Below are 16,248 nucleotides of genomic sequence, written 5' to 3'. Positions count from 1 at the left end.
TCTTTTTAAATCTGAATGTCAGCCATGAAAACAGAACAACCAGCTCCTGTTGGTCATTTCTGCTCTTGGTCAACTAAGGGGGGGCTGCAGGTCCAGCCCCCATCAGGACAGGACTGTTGTTGTTTCTTATTTCTCCACATATTTCCTAGTGCACCATTGGCCTTTAATGCCATCGGAGAACCATCCGGAGCTCTTCCCTCAAAACGCTTGACTCAGAGCTGGAAAGCTAGGCTAGGCAGTACTGATAAGAAGTCAAGATGGTCAAAAACACTAACTCCTCAAGGAAAACAAAAAATCTGATGATAGGCCCCTTCTTGGAAGGAGAATGACTCTAATTCCAGCCCAGCCCTTCAGAGGGAAGTGAGATAAAACCTGGTTATCGAATGTATTCTTGGACACGACATTAATTTCAGCCTTTAAAAAAAGCACAGGAAGAACAGCAGGGTAATAAGCATGTGACTCAAATGGCCTTTCAAGGCAGAAATTGATCAATTTAGTTTTAAAGTTCTTGTTAAGTGGCTACAGAGGCCCCTAGTTCTGAGTGACTGTTATTAGACTGCATCAGAGGGAGGCTCAGAAAAGCAGAGCAGAGAAGCATAGGTCCATCAATGGCTATTAGCCAGGATGGGCAGGGATGGTGTCCCTAGCCTCTGTTTGCCAGAAGCTGGAACTGGGTGTCAGGGAATGGATTACTTGATGATCCCGTTCTGTTCATTCCCTCTGGGGCACCTGCCATCGACCACTGTCAGAGGACAGGATACTGGGCTAGATGGACCTTTGGTCTGACCCAGTATGGCCGTTCTTATGTTAAGCAGTCGTCTTGGCTTTAGGGCTGTACCCAGAGTAGGAACAACCTTCCAGAGACTGTGTTCACTAATCTTTAGTAGGGTCTGTTAATACATCAGTGAAGTGCCCCACTCCGCTGGGAATCAGCAGCCATCGGGAATCCAGCCCAGCTGCTGTGCCCTCTCCTGAACAGAGTTTCGAGCAAAGGTCATAGAGAGACTTTGCCTGGTACAGAGCTGAGAGAGACCATGACATGGAGAGATGTATGAGTCCTGGCCTGCCCGGGCCGGCTGTCTGAAGGCACAGTTGCCCAGTAGTCAGCACAGGGGCTTGTGAATCAGGACTCCAGGGTTCTGTTCCTGGCTGTGATGCTGCCGGTGCGTGTGAGATCTTGGACAAGTCAAACAGGATGGTGATGAGGGCAACAGAAGTACTTAGATAGCAGGTGCCTGTGCTCGGTTCCTGCCTGACCCGTAGGTAACACTGGCAGAGGCAGGCGCGGCACTTGGGGTGCCTGGGATGGAAGGAGCTCTATGACCCACTCCCAGAGGTGCTGGGACGATTTTTACAGTGCAGGTGCTGAAGGCGGAAACCATATATTTGGGTTGTTAGTACTACTTCCCGCCAGGGGGTGCAGCAGACCCCTAGTTTCAGCACCTGTGCCCCCTGCTTCTGTTGCCATATCTAGTCAGCATGCAGAGGAGGAGAGGCACCTGGGGAGGAGGGTGAGGGCTGCCCTCTGTATCCCTAAGAGGGAGGAGGCAGCTGCTCTTTGCAAGCCCTCTCCCAAGGGCCATTACCTGTAATGGGACGCTGGCTGCATTGCAGGCAGGTTGTATGAGCTCTGCCATTTCCCCCTGCAAATCCTCTGGATGCGAAAGTATTTGGAATCTTGCTCCAATCACTCATTTCACCTCTTAAACAAACCAACCCCAAAGCCTCTGCCTCCATGGGTTATTGATAGAAATGCAACCTAGATGGAGCTATTATAAGGGAGGGTGCCTAACTGGTTGGAAAACCGTTCACAGAGCATAGTTATCAGTGGTTCACAGTCATGCTGGAAGGACATATCAAGTGGGGTCCCGCAGGTATCTGTTCTGGGTCCAGTTCTGTTCAATATCTTCATCATTGATTTAGATAATACCATAGACAGTACATTTATAAAGTTTGCAGATGATACCAAGCTGGGAGGGGTTGCAAGTGCTTTGGAGGATAGGATTAAAATTCAAAATGATCTGGATAAACTGGAGAAATGGTCTGAAGTAAATAGGATGAAATTCAATAAGGACAAATGCAAAGTACTCCACTTAGGAAGGAACAATCAGTTGCACACATAGAAAATGGGAAATGAATGACTAGGAAGGAGTACTGACGAAAGGGATCTGGGGGTCATAGTGGACCACAAGCTAAATATGAGTCAACAGTGTAACACTGTTGGGAAAAAAACCGAACATCATTCTGGGATGTATAAGTAGGAGTGTTGTAAGCAAGACACGAGAAGTAATTCTTCAGCTCTACTCCATGCTGATATGGCCTCAACTGGAGTCTTGTGTTCAGATCTGGGCACCACATTTCAGGAAAGATGTGGACAAATTGGAGAAAGTCCAGAGAAGAGCAACAAAAATAATTAAAGGTCTAGAAAACATGACCTAGGAGGGACGATTGAAAAAATTGGGTTTGTTTAGTCTGGAGAGGAGAAGACTGAGAGGGGACATGATAGCAGTTTTCAAGTACATAAAAGGTTGTTACAAGGCAGAGGGAGAAAAATTGTTCTTCTTTACCTCTGAGGACAGGCCAAGAAGCAATGGGCTTAAATTGCAGCAAGGGCGGTTTAGATTGGACATTAAGAAAAACTTCCTAATTGTCAGGGGGTTAAGCCCTGGAATAAATTGCCCAGGGAGGTTGTGGAATCTCCGTCATTGGGGATTTTTAAGAGCAGGTTAGACAAACACCTGTCAGGGATGGTCTAGATAATACTTAGCCACAAGTGCAGGGGCCTGGACTAGATGACCTCTCGAGGTCCCTTCCAGTCCTATGATTCTATGAAAATTGTTCCTAGATACCCTCCCCCTCAACCCAGCCTCCCCGCCCCGCAGGGTAAGTGTGCTGAGTGTGTCCCTGCTCTCGGCAGCCCTGAGCCTTAATGGCAGGGCCCAGCAAGGTCTGTCTTGTTAGCGTTCCTGGTGTCTGCAGTCAAAGAGCCGCTCTCCGAGCAACAACAACGTGCCCTTGTTGATACGTGTCCTCGCAGCCAGAAATCTTTTTCCTGTAACGATTTAATCAGTTCCCCAGCTGTCCTGTCCCTTTAAATCAGAGACTGCACGCCAGGGGGTGCTCAGCTCCACATGACTGTTACATCACTGAGGGCAGAGGAAGATGCTGAGACTTGCCCAAATTTCTTCCAGTACGTTGTTTAGCCTCGTTCATCATGGCTTTAGGAAATGCATGCGCTATAGGGGACTGAGTCTGTCTCCCTGCAGGTCCCCCGCTAAGATGTTAAAGGGATGCTGTATTTGATCTTAGAGGAAAGGCCACAGTCATGTGAATAGCAAAACACGGCAATCAGGTAGCACGTGTATGAAGTGAATGGATCAGACGTCTCCCACCGCCAGGACTGAGCGTGTCCCCCGGGTGGCAGGCCTGGGAAGCGGGTAGCTTTGTGAACTGGCCCCACTGCGGCCTGCTCCCTCTCGGAGCTCCTCTGTCCGGAATTGTCTCTACCCATTGCCTCTGTTCTGTTTCCCTCCTAGGCGTGGCTGACCGAGATCCATGAATACGCACAGCAAGATGTGGTCCTCATGCTCCTGGGAAATAAGGTGAGTTGGACCCAGCCACGAAGCCAAGCTAGTTTCCAGGCAGTCACACTGTCTCATTGCCAATCAGATCCAGGACGCCCCCCGCCTATGGGAGCTCCGCAGTAGTGGGCATTAGCCATCTGCAGACGTATTTTCAAAGCCTAACATTGGCATGAAATGTTGTGGGCTCTTGGGAGCCCAAGGATGCCTCCACCTCGAGCTAGCAGGAAATCCGCTTTGTTCCTTACACTCCGTGAAACAGGCATCACTCAGAGCTGGGGAACCTCCCCAGGAGGCTTCCGGTGCTGCTGGGCCCTCAGCAAGATCTCTTAGCAAATGTAATCGGGAGAATTAGGTTATGGGGGGATGCAGACTGGGCTAAATGCCCTGCCCTCACTGTGCTGTGGCATTTGCTGGTCCAAGGGCCTGACCCTTACCAGTGATCTGGGCTCCCTTTCTGAGTATCCAAATTACCAGCTGCGTGAGTGACCCTGGGGTGGGGCAGCAGTTACCGACATGGAGGTGGGTGGTGTCCTGTGTCTGGGGAGGTCTGTGTTGGCAGAGCCCTGTTCCTCTGACTCAGCTGGTTTGCGAAATTGGGGTGTGTGATACTGCTTGGGGGAAACTCCTGTTTCTTCACTTTGTTACATCGTTGCCTGATGTCAGCCTGCCCAGACCCTACTGTACAGAGTTAGTGATGCTTAGGGCATCTATCACCTCTTTGCTACAAGGATCTTGAGGCACTTTGCAGACACTGGGCCCAATCCACTAACAGATTTTGCTGGCTTCCACAGTGGGGGGAATGTGGGCTGCAAGCCCCTGTACGCCACTGTAGTGCAGGCCCTTACTACAGTGACAGAGGGGTGTTTCCATCGCTGTATTAAATCCACCCCCTGGTCAATGGAAGAATTCTTCCATTGACCTAATTCTGTCTACAGTGAGGTGAGGTTGACCTTATTACATCGCACAGGGTGCAAAATTCTTCACAGCCCTGAGCAATGTAGCTACTTGACCTAAGTTTAGAATCCTAAACCTCATAGAACCATAGTCTAACCCCCTGCGAAGATGCAGGATTTGTTGTGCGTAAACCTTCCAAGACAGATGGCTTCAGCCTCCTTTTGAAAACCTCCAGAGAAGGAGCTTCCACGTCCTCCAAAGGCGTCTGCTCCATTGGCCGACTGTTCTTACAGTTAGGGAGTTTTTTCTGAGATTTAATCTAAATACTGTAGTTTGAACACATTGCCTCTTGCCCTGCCCTCTGTGGCAAGAGAGAACAACTTTTCTCCATCTTTTTTATGGCAGCCTTTCAAGTATCTGAAGATCACGATAGATGTCCTCCCTTAATGTCCTCTTTTCTAGAGGTAGCCCAGGTTGGGTCTGTGCGTTATTACTTGGCCAGTGTTTGATTCTTGCGTGCCTATGAAATGAGAGAAATCCATGGATAGGCTGCGGAGGAACAGGGGCATGTTCATTATGGAACACGCAGGCCTGTTTGGAGACCTGCTTTACTGAGTTTCTTCCCTAGTCTATAAAACAGGTCCTAGTGGGAGGAATGAAGAGGTGTCCGTAGAGTCTGGCTATATGTCAGTCCCTGCCTGTGGGGATCAGTGATCATGCTTCTCTGACGGTTGGTTCAGCACTTGCTTTCCCTCCTGAGCAGCGGAGATCCGGACGGACATATCCTTGCCTTCTCTCTCTTTAGTGATAAATATTGGGACACCTAAACTGTGGTCAGCCGCCCGGCCAGGAGTCAAAGGGCTGAACCCAACTCACTTGTGAACTAGCATGGATCCCAACCAGCTGTATCCTCAACCTGGGCATCTCCCAGTAAGGCCAGGTGCCCTGTGGATCCAAGCAGCCTGATGTTTCTCTGGCTGCTCCCCTGGGTTTGCTCCCCGGGTTTGAGAGCGGGAGCTGTGCTAGCCAGAGCCAGGCACGCATGTCACATTCTTCTCTGATACCAGACTCCAATTTTGTTGGCCTGAGACTGTTCCCTCCTTAGTGTCATAAGAGCTGATTTGCAAGAACATTACAGAAGCCTTCCCAGGAATAGTAAATTGGAAGCAAAGCTTCAGGAATTAAAAGAATCGTTCTTGTCTTCATTCAGATCATACTTACAAATCCCACTTTAGCCTTTCCGTTCCCGTTACCAGGGAGGGGGCTGCTGCCAGAAACGAGAGGCCAACTCCATCACAGTGCTGGTTGTTTCCGCTAACCTAAGCGAATTACAAACACTTCTTGTTTATTGCATCGTACCAGCAGCTGGATGATGAGTCTGATCAGGACCTGCCTGCATCTGCCTGGGTGTGCATGGACCAGTGGTCTATTGAAGGGCCTCTCTTGTTCATTCCAGGGTGTCTCTAGGAACTTCTTTGAAGTGAATGCCTTGGTGACCCTGTCTGGAACTCGCTGAATTTAATTTCTACTCCAGCCTACTCTTCCACACCCTCAGGGTACATTGCTCTCCACCCCTTACCCCCGCGCATGGTTCCTTCCCCTTTATCTACAGAGCAGTGACCCAGCGGTTGACCTGGATTGATTGTATCTTTACTGGATAGGGATCAAACATCAGATGTGCGCTTGTTTCCCTGTTGAATCGGTTTAGGGCAGCCCTGCCACTCCATCCATTCACTGCAGGAGACTCCTTGGACAAGTGTGGCTTTAATTTCTCTCCGGGGCTGAAGCCCCATGTGCGTCGATTCATTACTTAGTTCTCCAACCCGATAATTCTAGTCTTTCTGCCCTGCTATGGCGCCGTCATTCAAGGATCTCACTGCATTCAACAGGCATAAGTTAATGCTGTCTCCCATCCCCCCTGCGAGACCGGGAAGTATTCGTCTCTCCGTGTTACAGACGGGACATTGAGGCACAGAGTAGCTAAGAGGATTTGTTCAAGGCCAAGTTAATGACAGAGCCGTGGATGGAACCCAGGAGCCTCAATTCTCTCTCTTGCTCTGAGCATTAGACCATGTGCCCCTTCATAGAGCAACCAATCATGGCACAGAAATCACAGCCTCGGCCCTCCTTGTGCTCTCTCGGCTCCAACAACTCCAGCTGGCCTCCCCAACACATGTATGGGAGAAAAGTCAGTGAAGTGAAATGTGCTTTCCTGGTGACGCTGCGGGGGGCGGGGGTGTTGAGCGATTTCACTGTTCATGCCCTTGTCAGCGCGCGCTCCTTAGCGTTGCCTGACATTGCTCTGCTGATCCAGGGCAAACTGCTCTTTGTTGTTATCACTGCTAGGTGGATTCGACCCAGGACAGAGTGGTAAAAAGGGAAGACGGAGAGAAATTAGCCAAGGTACGTGTGTCCTCGCAGCCCAAGACTTCACCCAGATAAATTAGCTGCTCCTTGCACTTGCTTGGGAAAGTTGCATTTACGGTTAAGCTGTGAGGTTACATCCGCTAAACAATGAGTCCCCAGGGCTGAAGGCTGGTGCAGGGGCCAGTTTGTAGTGGGAAGGAGCCTACGCAGTGCTGCCTTGCATGGCCGGGCTTTTTCATTTCTTGTGTTTCTTTCCCCTCTCTCTCCTCTCCCTTCTCCCGCTCTCTGCCTCTCCTTGTGCTTTCCCAGCCCCTTCTCACCCCTCACGCTGCCCTTGCTTCACCACCTCGCTGCTGTTTTCAGTGCTTGGCAGAATAACCCTCCCCCCCCTGATATTTTTCCTAGCAAACCCTCCTGTCCTCCCAGGATTTCCCCTAAATGCCATGTTCCCCTCAAGACCATTCTCTGGCAGAGTCAGGTTCCAAAGCCTCTGTCACTTTGCACATCTGGAGTCAGATGGGTTTGTTAGGGATTGTTTCTGGAGCTGGGCTCTCTTGTACCAAGCAGACAGCATGAACCCGTGGCCTGTCCTGGACCACTGATGGGTCTCGTACTGAGACGGGTCTTGTCTTGCAGGAGTACGGAGTGCCCTTTATGGAGACCAGCGCAAAAAGCGGCTTGAATGTCGACTTGGCCTTTACGGCCATTGCAAAGTAAGTTAACTGTCCTACTGCTGCCTCTCCTGTTGGAATGCAATCTGCACCGCTCCCACTTCTCCGCTCCCTTCCCTTACTGACACAAAACGAGTTCACAGAACATTCAACAATGAAACAGAAACTACAGCCTGCCACTGCCATGGCATTATCCTCTATCTTAGCATGCCATGGTACGGCGTGGGTCAGCTAGCTTCACCCCAGCCCTCTTCTGCCACCAAGAAATAATCACAGCCCCCATCTTTAAACCAGCCTCTGGGATTTGTTTCTCTTTTGTATACGCGGGGGAAAGTTCTGAGAAATGGCCATAAAAACCATTGAAGTTGACTCTGAATTCCATTAATTTTTGGTACCAATTGTATCTAAGGAGCAAGATGAGTTGATTCTAAGGCTTTTTCTTGCATTGTCTTGCATCCAAGGCTTTGATTTAGGAAAGCACTTAAACGTGTTTAACTTGACGTCTGAAACGTAACTTCAGTGCGACTTTAACCATGTGCTTAAATGCTTTCCTGAGTAGAGACACTTTCCTGAACCACAGCCCAAGTACCCAGCCCAGCCCAGCCCGGCTTAGCTTGAGAATGAGCCATGGCCCACGGCACTGCGATGAAGACGGCATTGATAAAGGCTTTTCTTGCCTGTGATTTGCTCCCGGGGGTTCCTTTTAACAGGCAAAGCGATAACCTCATGTCTGTCTCCCCTGCAGGGAGCTGAAACACAGGTCCATGAAGCTGCCCAATGAGCCCAAATTCAAGCTTCATGACTACGTGAAGAAGGAAGTCAGAAGCTCAGGATGCTGCAGATTCTAAAGCGCAGGCTCCAGCAGCCAGGGCAGCTGTATAGAGACTCAAGCCAAGTGTTCATGTGCCACACTCCCTCCTCGTGGACAGTATGTGCATGTGTGTTCATTGTCTGTGTATTCTCATAAAGATGAACTGAGATGTGGAGTGAAAGGAGCAGAAGAAAAGGCTCTTTCCTGGCAGCCCCGACGCTGGCTCTGGTGTAGCCACTTCATTCCAGGCACTGCGGCCCAATGCCCCATTGTAGTAGTATTCGTTAATTACATGCTGTGATCGCTTCAGATGGGGTGTAAAACTTCCAAGTTCCTCCCAGGGGGACAAAAATGTCTGTTCCACATCAGTCACTGGGGACCTGTCCATTCCTGTGAGCTAACAGTTGCTAATCCTGACATGGGTTTGATGCAGTCTTTCTCTAACATGTCCAAAGAGGAGTTTGGTATTGGTCCACACACCCATCTAGACATCAAGAACTCCTGTTATCATGGTGACTCTTGATCCTTACTCCCTCTGTGGCCTTGGGCAAGTCATTTGACCGCCTTGTGCCTCGGTTTCCCCACCTGTAAAATGGGCATGACAATACTTACCCAGCAATAGAGGGCACTGTGAGGATTAATGTTCAAAAGGCTCTATAGAAGTGCTCAGTATTATTATATGACTGAGGGAAACTTTCCCCCACTCATAACTCTGTTTCTAGGCTACCCCGCTCTATTCCATTTTTCTTTTCCTACTCGGGATTCAATTATGAAAACATTTTGGCCCAGGGTACATTTTGTGTGTATTATAGATCTATATACATGCCCAAGAAAGATCTCGTTTTCAAGGCAAACATTTTTGTAGTCTCTCCCTTGTTACATACGTCAATTTTACCATGTTGTGAAACATATATTCCTTGCTAGAGGCTTCGCCTGCTCTGCCCTGCAAAAGACAAGAGCTTAGCTGTCTTGTTTTGAGTAAGCTCCTGCAAACGTACCTGTTGTACAGAGAAACCCTGATTGTTTACATGTTTGATAAAGGCTTTTGCTCTCCATTATTGCTGTTTCTACTATTCTGAGTAAGTAAAAACCCGCACTGTATTGCAGCTTATTCTAACTATCTTAATGTGGGTGATAGTGTTTTCAGACTGCAATGCTGCTTTGATTTCTTTAAAACTCTTTTGGGATAGAACTTGCTTTCAGCTAAAGAAAACCAAGGAGAATGCTATAGGTTTTAACTGTACAGGTTTGTTAAAAGCCCTTTGCCAGCACTGTTCATTGGAATCCCCCGCCCCTTTGTCTTTTAGCACTTATTTTTGTAATGTACTTCTAAATGCAATGTTTGGGAGAGTTCAGAGACATTGTTGCCAAAAGGGGATTTTTAACTGCAGATAGTTGCAAATTTCATATTTATGACTATCAGGGTTAATTGCACTGAATTTCCCAATACCACTTTAATTGTGAAATAAATAGTTTTTTAATCAGCAAATCAAACCCCCACCAGTTGCAAACCAGTTGGGGATCACTTAGCTCATTAAAATCAAGCCCCTTGTTCTGTTCAGCTGACCCAAGTTAAGTTGGGATGCTACATTCAATCCCCACCTAAACCTTGCTCCTGCCAATGGGAGCTTGGAGTTTGAAAGGAACACAGGATCCAGGCACAGCCACTGAAGCAATGGTCTCAGGCTGCAGAGAAAGTCACTTTTCCACAATGAACTACTTTAATGGTGAGCGTTGTATAAAGAATTGCAGATACTCTGAGGTCAGTCTGATGCATTTTTAGTAGCCACGTAAGGGCAAGGAAGAGTCGTAAAAAGAAAAGCTGCAACCCAGGCCTTGTCAAAACATGGCAATTATTTTCCCCTGGAAATTTTTCCTTAAATTTCTCATTCATTTTCAGATTTTTGCTTAACCTGTAAACATTATTTTCATAAACCAAAAACCATTTTTTTCTTCAAAACAAAATTTACCAAAAAAGTTTTGATAATCTTTGGACAGCTATCCAGCACTGCAGCAGGTAACATGTGAACCTTGGCCTGAAGAGGGAGATGCTGATAAATCCCAACTCTCCGCTATAAATAACTGACCCCACCAGGCATGCTATTGGATAGGACTCAGTATGCTGCTCTGCAAGTGTTTGCAGATAACGAAATGCATCATGCAGATTGTCTCCATGCAGCTAGTGTGCCATGTAGCAGGGCCCAGTGAAGTGCAACTACTGCACTGGATTCAGCAAACTTGTCTGATAGATCACAGAAGCCACAGGCAGGGAACACTTTTTTTTTTTTAAAAAAGATAGCAAGTGGACAGCATGTTTTAAGTGGCATTTGTTCAGCAGTGCAAAGATAGTTTAAGATCTCTTGCCTATTCTCCAGAGAAACTATTTTGTGTGAGTAAATACAGCACATACATTGTTTCCTCACAAGAAGCTACCTTTTAATCATAAGCTACTTGCTCTGTGTAAAGGTAGCCATGTGTTGCAATAACCAAGAGTCTCGCATTAGACCACAGAACTATCCACCTTAAAATCACCCAATTTTGGATATTTTCACTTTTTTCAAGCTTAGCAGCAGCAAAGGCAGAACAAGAGTTGGAGAGAAGTCTGGACAAGGGCATTAGTGTGCAGGTGAGCTTTGCTAACATCAGCAGCTGTCCTGCCTGCCCAGCTGGCAAATAGGTTTTTTCTTAGCCAGCCTCATTCCCTCTTATTAGAATGGTTTCAGAGTAGCAGCTGTGTTAATCTGTATTCACAAAAAGAAAAGGAGGACTTGTGGCACCTTAGAGACTAACAGATTTATTTGAGCATGAGCTACAGCTCATTTCATCGGATGCATTGGGTGCACCAAATGCATCTGATGAAGTGAGCTGTAGCTCACGAAAGCTTATGCTCAAATAAATTTGTTAGTCTCTAAGGTGCCACAAGTCCTCCTTCTCTTATTAGGCTGCACATTACCTCTTTGGCTGAAAATATTAATGGAGAAAAGTGGCATTCCTATTATTGACTCTGCTGCTACTGACTGTGCACCAATATTCTGAGTCACTACAGTGTTTGCAGAACTCCTAGGCAGAGGTAGGTTTCAGAGTAGCAGCCATGTTAGTCTATATCCACAGAAAGAAAAGGAGGACTTGTGCTCAAATAAATTTTAGTCTAAGGTGCCACAAGCTGAAGCTCATGAAAGCTTATGCTCAAATAAATTTGATAGTCTAAGGTGCCACAAGTCCTCCTTTTCTTTTTAGGCAGAGGTAGTTGTCTAGAGCTAGGAGAGGACCTAGCAGAAATATACATGGGGACATTAGAGCATCACTACTGTTCATTTGGGCAATGACAGTCTGGATCTGGCCTCTGGAGCACACACTTCTCCTTTTGATCTGCAAAGCAAAGTCCTTCAAGGACTTCATGGAGCTTTCTGCTCCTCTCCTTGGGTCTGGTGCCTCTATGTGGCACCTAAAGGAAGTACTTCCCCCTGCCTGCCACTGACCCGGAAGTTGTCAGAACCCAGCACTAGTGAACTTAGGCCATTCCTTCAGTACCTAATGTAGTGAAATCACCCATAAACTGAAAATTGATAGATTCTGCTTTTAAAACTAGTTTTCAGTGGTCTAACAGCACCTGAACTTTCTCAGTACGGAGAAGCATATGGTGAGCCCCCACTGCAAGACACCAGCCTCATTCACTGTATGGAGATGCCAAACAAACAGTGACCGCTAATTGCAAAATCCTTCTGGAAAACTCACCAGTATACTTAATCCTAAAGTTCTGGTAGATTGTTGCCATTCTTCTAGCACAGCATAATCCTTTGAGATTTGCTGTCTTTAATAAACCTGAAAAGAACCCCCATCTCCATTCTTTAAAATCTGCCAGTAGGAATAGAACTATTTAAAATCAGATATTTGAGTAAAAAATGTCAATGTCACTGCAGTGTGCTTTCCTGCCTTCCTCCCCAATTAAATTTCCCCCGTGTGAAGCAAACACTGATTGTTTTAATAGCAGAAATTGACAGCCAGTATCAAATAACTGATATTTTTCTGGTTAGAAGCCTAGACTTTAAAAATAAGACTAAATATCCCACTGCACTTGATTAAAGCCCTCTTTCTGCTGCTTGACTTCTGCAGTCTATTTCTCAAAACTAACCTAGACTCTACTGCAGCACCTCCTGGGACTTGTATAAGTTCTTGGCATCTATTTTTACATGGGATTTTACTGCCACCAAGCGAGGAAGAATTATTCAGTACATTTAATCATAAACATGCCTAAGAACTCAGTGTTGTGTGCACTAAAAACTTGCTGTCAGTTGTTTTACAGTTTTTAATGTTCTGTTCCTCTTAATAAATTTTTTTTAAATGAGCCTGTCTTTACAGTGGTATCTTGGTTTCAAAATAGAGCTAAGTAGAAACAAAAATAAAACCCAACACCATCAGCTGTTTAGTTACCCAACCCACAAAAAACCCATTCCATTACTGTAGGAAGCACCTGTACTACAATTTCTGATCTTTCAATTACTTCCATCATAGAGAACACACACAAGAATGGCCATACTGGGTCAAACCAAAGGTCCAGCCAACCCAGTATCCTGTCTACCAATAGCGGCCAATGCCAGGTGCTCCAGAGGGAAGTGAACCTAACAGGTAATAATCAAGTTCTCTTTTAAACCCTATTATAGTCCTAGCCTTCACAACCTCCTCAGGCAAGGAGTTCCACAGGTCGACTCTGTGCGATGTGAAGAACTTCCATTTGTTTCAAACCTGCTGCCCATTAATTTCATTTGATGGCCCCTAGTTCTTATATTATGGGAACAAGTAAATAACTTTTCCTTGTTCAGTTTCTCCACACCACTCATGATTTTTATAGACCGCTATCATATTCCCCCCCCCCCGTCTCTTTTCCAAGCTGAAAAGTCCTAGCCTCTTTACTCTCTCCTCATATGGGACCCATTCAAACCCCTAATCATTTTACTTGCTCTTTTCTGAACCTTTTCTAATTTAAATTGACTGCACTGCTGGATTGAATTGCACCAGGGAGAAAGATCACATACCTACCCAGGCAGGAACAGATTCACCAAGTAAACTACATTTCAGATCTCCCACCTGCTCCCCAAATTTACTCTAGGCAGAGTCCAATGTTCACTCCTGTACTTTTCTACTCAGAACATCTACATTGTCTACTGCTCTAGGCTAGGCCAATATAACTTCAACTTTATGGTAGGTATCTAAAAAAACAGGAGTTTTCTGCATAATTCCAAGGCAAGTTAAATCAAAGGTTTAACCCTTCCACACTTTTCTTTGAAGATACACCTCAACAAGTTAACTGTAGTGAATTTACTATTAAATCCTGCTAGTAACAGACTGATACAGTTCATCTTAACCTGTGATGTGAATAGACTAATCTGCTCTCTCTCCCTCTAGAGCCTACATTGTCATACCTTCCACCAAGGAAGGCTGTGAAAAGCACTGCATTTTGCACAACTACTGCCAAACTGCTTCAAAGAATAGAGCTTTTATACTGGAGGTCCTGACCTATCCAATGGATACTATGTTCAGGATACCATCAAATATACACACTAATGACTTAAACATTTGACAAAGTATCTAATGCTATGAAAATTTGAGTTCCATACTCAGTATTGAAAATTAAGTGAATCCAGCTCAGAGGCCATTCTTAGATTCTCCTTGACTAAAACAAGTTGTTTGGTATTGTCACAAATTTGCCATTATTCAATATAATCTGACTTTCTTTGCAGCTTAGTTTTTTTCCAAATATCAAGACAGCTTTCTTTCATCATTGGGCTAAAAAAAAAAAAAAAGTGACTGACTTCTCTATCCATTACTGAAGCCCAGAGCAGTAAACTAAAAAATTCCTCATTGCATCAACTAGGGTAGAATTAGATTAAACATCTGGCCAGAATGTGTTATCAAGCTTGTTATTAAGATGGGGTTTCTCATTTGGACTATCTCTACCAAAGTCCAAGACCATCTTTGAAAACAGAAGAATTGTTAGCTTTAGCTGTTACTTTAAATGGGGATAAATCTTCCCACCTCACCAGAAAAAGGCTAAGGATTATTGAACCTTGGGCCAAAGCTACATGCTATAGAGCAGCATGGAATTAAGGATCATCTTTTCCAGATAAAATGATTCTTCCCTCCACACATTTTAACAGCATATTCTTCTCCTGCTCCCGCACCACAGGCTCTTCCAATAAGCATATTAAATAAAAGGTTATTTGTAAAGATAAAGCCAAAGAAATGCACCCTGCCCTTGAAACAGTACTGAGTTTTATGGCAGTTTAGACTAGCACTCCAGAAAGTTCCATCTGCACAAACAACCTTCACTCAGGAGTGAACATTTGGCATGTTATGTGAATAGGCAAGTCTCACATTAAAAGTACAGCAAGTTGTTTCACTCTGTTTAATAAGACTTACATTTCACTCATACAATATACTTTTCACATTTCATTCAAAAATGCATAACAGGTAACAAGTGCTTTAAAGTAAATCCAAATTACAGCCTGTGCATTTGAATTAATGAGATTTACAGTCCTTTTGATGCCAACAATGGAAGTGAGCTGCTCTTCTGGTCCATTTCATTCCTACAAAGAGACAGCAGCATTACACTCAACCAGTAAATACATAGTAAGACAAGTAGCAAACTGACTTCCCCCTGCATAGATTACAAACTTCTCTATTCCAGTCCTTGTCAGAATTTTCACCTTTACTTCAACAAGATTTAAAACTAGTCTGAGCCACAGCCACAAAAACCATAATCAAATACTGCAGGTACAGTTTTCAGACAAGGTATCAGAAATAAAGTCACTCATCATTGGCTCAAGTTTAGGGTTTGCTGGCCCAGCTGAAACATGCAGAGTTCATGGCCTCATTTTAACAACAATCACTGGTCTAGACTCACCTCTACTTGTGTTGACCAGACCATCGAGCAACCTAAAAAGACACCAGTTAATACATCTCAAACAAGTAATGACAGCTACAAGTACAAAGGTGCAGCCTCAGGCATGAAGTGTAATCAAGCTCGGCTTAGGTGTCATACGAGGTGTCAAACAAAGCTCATCACAGGCTACCCTTGGCAGGACACATATTGCAACGGTTAATGCAGCAGCTTCCACAACAGCAGCTTGTCCAACCTTTAACTTGGGCAAGAGCGTGTCAATAGCAGACCCCAAGGTTAAGTATATACTAGAAAAAACAGGTGCATTAAAGCCACGACAGCGAACAAGTTTTAAACAGAGCATACGCAGGACAGCTGTAACATGTTAGCTGGCCATGCAGCTTAGGTCCACACTTGGCATGGGGCGAGGGGGGGGGGGGGAGAATGTGATTCCCAGTTTGCATCCGGGGAAGTGAGCTGTAGCTCAGGAAAGCTTATGCTCAGATAAATTGGTTGGTCTCTAAGGGGCCAGAAGTCCTTTTCGTTTTCCAGTTTACAGATATACGTGCACTGAGCTCAGTCTACACGAGCAGGGGACTCAAGCCCTGCCCTCCGCTCCAAGTGTAGACCTGCCCAGCCAGCACGTGTGAAGCCACCAGCCTGCCTTGCTCACACTACAGCCCAAGGCAGGAGGCGTCTAACACGTGCCCGCTGGGGTGGGGGCACGGCCCCGCCCAGCTAACACGGCTTACAGCCGCCACCGGCCCGTCCGCACTAGAGCTGGAGAGCGTGTTAGCGGCCCCGGGTCTAACCCCCTCCCCGCAGGCAGCCCCCGGCCAGCAGCGCGCGCAGCCCCCCCGCCGGGGCCGGGGCCGGGGCCGGGCCCGGGCCCCTCCCTCAGCACGGAGCGCGCCTACGAGCCGCCCTCACCTCGGCCACCTCCGCGCGGAAAAAAGGTGCCCGCCCCCTACCGCGACTTTTATAGACGCCCCCGCCGCGCCGCCATTGGGCAGGCTCCCTCCTCCCGCACAGCCACTCACAAAT

At 46.4% G+C, this 16,248-nt stretch overlaps 1 protein-coding gene, 1 long non-coding RNA gene and 2 other non-coding genes across 5 annotated transcripts in view; 1 reads left to right on the top strand and 3 right to left on the bottom strand.

The window, feature by feature from the left end:
• Positions 1-12,672, top strand: part of RAB26 (RAB26, member RAS oncogene family) — a 219,860-nt gene extending 207,188 nt beyond the window's left edge. For both annotated transcript variants that reach the window (XM_038417887.2, XM_038417890.2), the window contains exons 6-9: positions 3,537-3,602; positions 6,825-6,881; positions 7,482-7,558; positions 8,262-12,672. In XM_038417887.2, the coding sequence (XP_038273815.1) occupies positions 3,537-3,602; positions 6,825-6,881; positions 7,482-7,558; positions 8,262-8,364 (303 nt within the window). In that variant the 3' untranslated portion in view covers positions 8,365-12,672. The remainder of the gene's footprint in view (positions 1-3,536; positions 3,603-6,824; positions 6,882-7,481; positions 7,559-8,261) is intronic.
• Positions 12,673-14,716: 2,044 nt separating this feature from the next.
• Positions 14,717-16,074, bottom strand: LOC122455969. Its single transcript, XR_006274516.1, has 2 exons — positions 15,229-16,074; positions 14,717-14,911 (listed from the first exon to the last, which is right to left on the bottom strand). It is a non-coding gene; the product is annotated as an uncharacterized LOC122455969 (long non-coding RNA).
• Positions 15,062-15,147, bottom strand: LOC119863110. Its single transcript, XR_005295496.1, has one exon. It is a non-coding gene; the product is annotated as a small nucleolar RNA SNORD60 (small nucleolar RNA).
• On the bottom strand, positions 15,321-15,395 carry LOC119863111. The gene has a single exon (XR_005295497.1). It is a non-coding gene; the product is annotated as a small nucleolar RNA SNORD60 (small nucleolar RNA).
• Positions 16,075-16,248: the final 174 nt, after the last annotated feature.

The sequence above is a fragment of the Dermochelys coriacea genome, chromosome 10 (genome assembly GCF_009764565.3).
Source record: "Dermochelys coriacea isolate rDerCor1 chromosome 10, rDerCor1.pri.v4, whole genome shotgun sequence".
Taxonomy (NCBI): Eukaryota; Metazoa; Chordata; order Testudines; family Dermochelyidae; genus Dermochelys; species Dermochelys coriacea.
The sequence above is the reverse complement of the archived record's forward strand: the minus strand, read 5'-3'. Positions and strand labels throughout refer to the sequence as shown.